Raw genomic sequence first — 6,502 nt, 5'->3', positions numbered from 1 at the left:
ATGAATATTTATCAAGTTGGTAGTTTTGGTGACAGTCTAGATCAGGGGTGGGCAAACTACGGCCCAGGGACCATATGTGGCTTGCTTATTAGACATTGAACTTTCATATTTAGGTTGGGGCCGCAAATCGCTTGCGGGCTGCCAGTTTGAGCCCCCAGGTCTATATACTCCTTATGCTGCTCAAAGACAAACTCTGAGGGAGACATTTACAGTTACATGATAGGGATGAAGAGCTGCTCCTTCAAACATGATCAAAATGAAATCTCTGCAGCTCCTTTCCGCTTACGTTTCTGAATGTTCAAAGAAGTTAGAAGGATCCATGTTCACACAGCAACTAAAGTTTGTGCTAATAAGGTCAAAGAGATCAAACTACAAAAAGTCATCACATTAGGGACCATTTAAAAAAATAGAATTATCTATTTCAAATTAATATTAGATGATATAATTGAGCAAATCGCTAAATCCAACTTTAAAGTGCTTTTTTGACATTTTCTCTTGAGGTGTGTGTGTCTCAAGTAGGGCTGCAACGATCAGTCGACTAATCGACGACTAACTTAATATTCAATTAGTCGTTACTTTATATTAAATGGAGTCAGAGTGCAGAAAATTTGAAAAAAGTTGTGAGCGTTCAGCACCAAAAAATTTACTTATTTTATATTTGAGTCAGTGAGACCAAAACTTTATCTTTAGTGAAAAATAGTTACTTGTTTCAGATGCCGACCTCATTAGAGAGATCAGGAATATACTTTCTATACAACTCATTCTGATAGGTGACCTTTGACTCTATAAACCCTTTATATATAAAACTGATATTAAATTGTTAAGTCATCTTGAGGGGCGGGGCACCTGTCAAAATGAGTTTGATGGATGCTGTATAGGGTCAAAGGTCACCTGTCAAAATGAGTTTGATGGATGGTGTAAGGGTCAAAGGTCACCTGTCAAAATGAGTTTGATGGAAAGTATATACCTTATCTCTCTCATTTCATTTCATCTTGTTTTAATCCCAGAAACTAATGAAGAAGATGAGGTGCATGATTCATTAAAAGTTTAATAAACTATCATCTTAATGGTCTTTTTTCATGGTTAGTTTAAAGCTAATGATGGTTAAGATGTGTGCTTTACACCCACTTTGAGTATGACCCGACTAATCGTAAAAATTAATCGGTGATTAGTCGACTTAAAAATAATTGTTTGTGGCAGCTCTAGCCTCAAGTGTTTGAATTCATGTTTTCATTTAACGTTCCAATTTTGACCAATTTAAATCACTAGCTGTACAACTGTTTGTTTTTAACCAAACAATATATTTTTTTAAGTTTGGGAAAAACATCATATTAATGAATGAATGAATGATGTAGGATGGTAAATTAAGCCCCAGCTCTCTGGGACATGTGTGAACCTGGCCTTTGTGATAAACAAATGCATCGCTGGGCAGTAGAGTTCATATCAGAAAGTTTCACAGCACTGAAAGTGTAGTAGTGACACTGGTCAGTGTCACGTGGAAGTTTCCAATGACCCAAAATACTTCCGTTTAAACGGAGGATTATCTTTAGAAGAATTCTATCCCCATGTCCAGATTGGGATTTTAAGACGTACACTAAGTTTTTAATAAAAGAATGATAAAAACACACTGACTCGCAGGCCTTACCCAGGAGTTTCTTCACCTCCTCCACGCTCATGTAGATGTTGACCAAAGGCTTGTTGCCGTAATAGACGCCCGGGGGCCCGCCCGGGTTGGCCAGGCAGCCCGCGCCCTCCAGCAGCAGCAGCAGGAAGAAGGAGAAGCCCCCCGGCCTCCACAGCCCCGAGAGCGGCCAACCTCTGCGCCCAGACGGGCTGCGAAGAGTCGAGCCCAGCATAGCGTCGGTAGTCCGGCTCGCTCCGGTAGCACCCGCGGCCCACTTCAGGATCATCCGTCGGTGAAGTTAATCTCGTGATGCGACATAACTCGGAACTTTACGCCGTAACTCCGGTTCCCTCCGCGGTGTTTGAGTCTGTAATGGTTAGCTTGAAGGGCTAAAGTAGCCGGAGCGGGCTAACTTTGGTGGAGTTGTGCTAACCGACCGCAGCGGAGTTTGATCCCTGAATCAGACCGGCCCCGGACACAGTGAGACGCACTGATTTATGCGGGCAGAAACGAAACCGAGCGGGGGAAAGCACCCCGAGGCGGAGGGCAGGCTAATCCATGAGGCGTTCTCCCTCCGCGGTCCGTCTTCCCGTCGCTATTCCCCGAATCCCCTGCTTTTCATTCGGGGCAAGAAGGCGGGCGGGCAGGCGGGGAGGGGGGTGGCTGGGGCAGCTCAGCTCCAACTAGACTGGAATGTTGTCTTCAGGAGTGTCGGAAACGTTCACTGCCGGCGCTCGTTTCAATTGGTACAAAAGAGCAACAGAAAAAAAACAACATTTTAAGATTATATTAAAATGTTATATATGCAAACATATATCTAGCATGGTCTTATTTCACTTTTTAGTGATTTAATATTGACCTTTTAAAGTCAACTGCAGAACAACTTTACTTACCAAAGAAAATTCCTGAATTCTTGAACGCAGCACGAAAACCAAAAGTTAGTGATTCAGGTTCGAAGTGCCAAATTTACAAGATGGTTTCATTGCCATGCAATGTAAAATTATCAATGAAAATTATCAATGAATTATGTTTTTCAAAATTATTTCTATTACAATTTTGAAATTTTTTTGGGGGGGGGGGCATTGGTTTTAGATATGTTTTTTTCCTTTGTTTTTGTTTTATGCCAATTTGACTTTTTTAAGTTGGGATGTTCTTTAGTGCATGACAATGATGTTTATTACATGTAACTCTATGTATGATAACATGACTATTGCTTCTAATTGAAAACAAAATACTGTTCTGTTTGCAAACGAAAAAAAGGTGTTCTAAGCATAAACAGTCTGTTTCATCTGCAATGTGAATGAATGGAATAGAATATCTTTATTAGTAGGACTTCTTGATATCAGCCACTTCAGTTATGGTCCGGGGTACATCCCATGCAGGGGCTTGTCGTCCCATGATGCTCTGTCCTCCAGCATCACATCCTCTGCTTTCCATTGTCTGAGACATTCACTGAGCACGCTGTCAGTTGGGGGCCTGAGCTCGACATATTCATGCATCTTGGATGTTTCATCCTGGATAGTGGTTTCCACCCCCACTAGTCCTCGGCCTCCTTCCTTGCGGCTAGCATACAGTCTCAGGGTGCTGGATTTGGGATGGAACCCTCGATGCATGATGAGGAGCTTTCGTATCTTAACATCCGTGGTCTGTGTCTCTGCTCAGAGGAGCTTTTTCAGCAATCGCCTTCGCTCACTGCCAAGCTCACAGAGAGATACTGGAGGTCCTTTGTACCCACTGCAATTAGACTGTATAACACTGCTGAGAAGGGGAGGGTGAGAAGGGGACCCTGACTGCACTGCTGTTTTTATTGTCTTTTATTGCTTTTAATGGTCTAATTGTCTGATTTTACCCCCCCCCCCTTTTTTTAAAAAATAGATTTATTACTTGTTTTTATTTATTTATTTTAATCTGTGTGAATGACCTGGAGCTACAGACTTTCATAATTTCCCTTGGGATTAATAAAGTATCTATCTATCTATCTACTGTAGATCCTGGTCGTCTATGTATTTTGGTTGCAATGGTGCCTGATATGAGCTTCCATGTTGTGGAGAAACAGGTTGTTGGCCATGAGACAGCATCCTTTGAGGGATCTTTCTGGATCAGGATTGTTCACCCTTCCGTTAGCTATTCAGGGTGAGACCCATCTCTTAGCATCTGGTTCATTTGTACTGCCAGGTGCTCGTGGAGTGCTGTGAGTTTCTTAAGCCAGTAGGCGTGTATCATGTTAGGGCCCAGTGCTGTCCAGTTCTTCATGCCTGGGGCTCTTTCTTGGATGTCTGCCACTGTGATGGTTACTGGGTTCTGTTCAAAGAGGTTGCTGTGCTCTTTTCTCACTGAGAACAACCATTGATCATTGCTGTTATGTGCTGTCTGTTTATATACAGGACATATTGATCCCACTAAAAATGTATTGATCCCACTAAAAATTGGGCAATAAATGAGTCCAAACCTGTCAGTTAGACAAAGTACTGTTTTTTTTCATCATTTTGTCAAAACTTTTTAATTTTATAAGAATTTTGATTTTTTTCTTGTCTTCCTGGTGTGAACAAGAGCTTACAAAGGCAGCAGAGTCTTGAAGACGTTCCAGTTGATGTAATTTAACTAAAGGTCACATGAATGTAGTCTATTAGTGTCTTGCTTTTACCACTGATGTCTTAAGAAAAAAAATTCTAGCAAGCTTCTACCAAACTCCCAAATTTTTTAGAAACTTGTACAAAGATAACTACTCTACTGCAGGATTTCAGTTTTTTATTCTTTAACTCAACATTTAGAATTAGTTTTAGTTTTACCTGAAGTACCACAAAACTAGTTGCATAACCTGCAATACTGCTAGTGTAATGCTTTTTTACTGAAAGTAGCTGCTGAAGATGCTGAAGCTTTTTGCTGAAAAAATGGTGACACAATTTACTTTATTTGCTGGAGGTATTTCCTGAAAATGCTAAGGCTATTTGCAAAAGGATAATTTTGCTAAAACACTGGAAATGTAATTAAAGAACTATGAAAGAGAGCATGAAGTTGACCTAAATTTCATAAAAATTTGTAGTAAAATTGCTTAACAATCTATAATACATTTCAATTTTGAAAAAATATTGAATGGGTTACTTAAATATGAGCTAGACTTCAAATTAGAATGAAAAAAAGTAGATAATATATTAATAAAAACTGCTAGCTTGTTGCTTAAATACTAGCTAAACTCCAAAATGCCCCAAAATTTCTTAGCAAGCCAAATTAGTCAAAAAAATTTGCCTTTTGTGAAAAAAATATTTTTTAACTCCAAATTAGCCTTAAAAAACCCCAGTTCATAACAGATTAGCCATAAATGTTAGCATGTTGCTAAAATAGAAGCTAAATTCTAAATTAGCCTCAAAACCCCCAGTTGATAAAAAAAATAGCCAAGAAAAGATTAGCATGTTACTAAAATATTAGCTACACTCCGAATTTTTTGAAAATGACATTAAAAGAGGAAAACATAGCCCATGAATACATTTAAGGTTTGTCGTTAATCAACTTAAAACTGTGAAATTTGAAGACTTTCATATTCTTTTCCTATGGGCCTTAATTGCTGAATATTTCAAAAACTTTAAAGTGCATGAATACCAAAAATACAAGCAGTAATGTTCTGAAGAAGCTGAACGTTTTGATACCAAGATTGATGAAATCACTGAAAGTGTGATTTAGTTTTTATGAGCTGAAAAATGTATGGAAAGGAGCAGGAGAATCACCATAGTGTGAATGCGTATTAATTCACACATTCATTGTGTGAATGCAATCTCTAAACAATTTCCTCCCATTCAATTTCCATGTGAGAAAAAAGAGATGAACCACTCAAGAATTTACTCATGTCTAATTTGTGTCAAATGAAATTGTGTTTCCCTACTGGACAAACCATAAAGCTGTGATTTGATGTTTGTAGGTGTTAAGGAATTTTAGTTTTCAATAAACATACATGTTTTAAGTGTAAAGATACATAAGATTATTTAATTTTTCTGCTACTGTAGCAAAAAGAGAGTCATACAGACAACAGAGTCAGCTGAGTAAGTCTACTTCCACGAAGTTCAAGACCTTTATACTGTCTGGACCCCTGCAGTCGTTTCAGGAAAATAGGAAAAGGTTGTTGCAAAGCAGAATGTTTGTTACAAGACTGTCTAGACACATCTGGGTTGGAACTGGAATAGAACCTTTATTGTCATTGCAACAAGTACAAGCACAATAAAATTGCCACAGCAAAGCCAGCCAGGTAGGGAAAAACAAAAGAAAACAGCAGCATCCACACTCAGATACAGAACAATACAAGTAGAGCGAGGTACACACAATGTGGGAGGGGAGGTGTGGAGGCATCCTATTCACTGCAGTGATGGTAGTTTTGCAATGAACACTTGTATATGAAAGGAACATTAGCTGGAAAGTATAATTAAATGAATATAAAATGAAGGATCATGACCTTAGGGAAGAACTGGGGATGAACCTGACAAACTCACTGAACCAGGTTAAAAGTAAAACAGAAACAACATTGTTTTTCCCCTTACAGAAGCCTTATAATTTATGGCTAGTCACCAGTGCGATGCTGCTGAGTGTCTTGCATTTTTTCCTGTTTATTTTACGTGATTTTGTATGCTAATAAAGTGTGGGACATGTTGGTAAAGGGAAACTCTATATAAAGTATCAATATCTGTTAACAGTTAATCTGAACAACATAAAGCAGGGGTCTCAAACTCAATTCAGCCGGGGGGCCGCTGGAGGCAGTGTCTAGGTGAGGCCGGGCCGCATCAGGATTTTCACAAGAAAATCCCTGAGAAAACATTCTAGTGTTCTCAAATATCTTTATTTTTAACAAAAAATAATGAATAAATAATGAACGACGTGTACAGATCTTTGTCC

At 39.0% G+C, this 6,502-nt stretch overlaps 1 protein-coding gene across 1 annotated transcript in view; it reads right to left on the bottom strand.

Annotated features, from left to right (window-relative positions):
• The window catches only part of ryk (receptor like tyrosine kinase), a 63,580-nt gene extending 61,275 nt beyond the window's left edge, over positions 1–2,305 (bottom strand). The window contains exon 1 of the mRNA XM_024259085.2: positions 1,646–2,305. Coding sequence (XP_024114853.1) covers positions 1,646–1,910 — 265 coding nt within the window. The 5' untranslated portion in view covers positions 1,911–2,305. The remainder of the gene's footprint in view (positions 1–1,645) is intronic.
• Between the last annotated feature and the right edge of the window lie 4,197 nt (positions 2,306–6,502).

Source organism: Oryzias melastigma, linkage group LG4 (assembly GCF_002922805.2).
Source record: "Oryzias melastigma strain HK-1 linkage group LG4, ASM292280v2, whole genome shotgun sequence".
In the NCBI taxonomy this organism is placed as follows: domain Eukaryota; kingdom Metazoa; phylum Chordata; class Actinopteri; order Beloniformes; family Adrianichthyidae; genus Oryzias; species Oryzias melastigma.
Note: the sequence above shows the minus strand (reverse complement) of the source record. Positions and strands in the feature narration are given on the sequence as shown.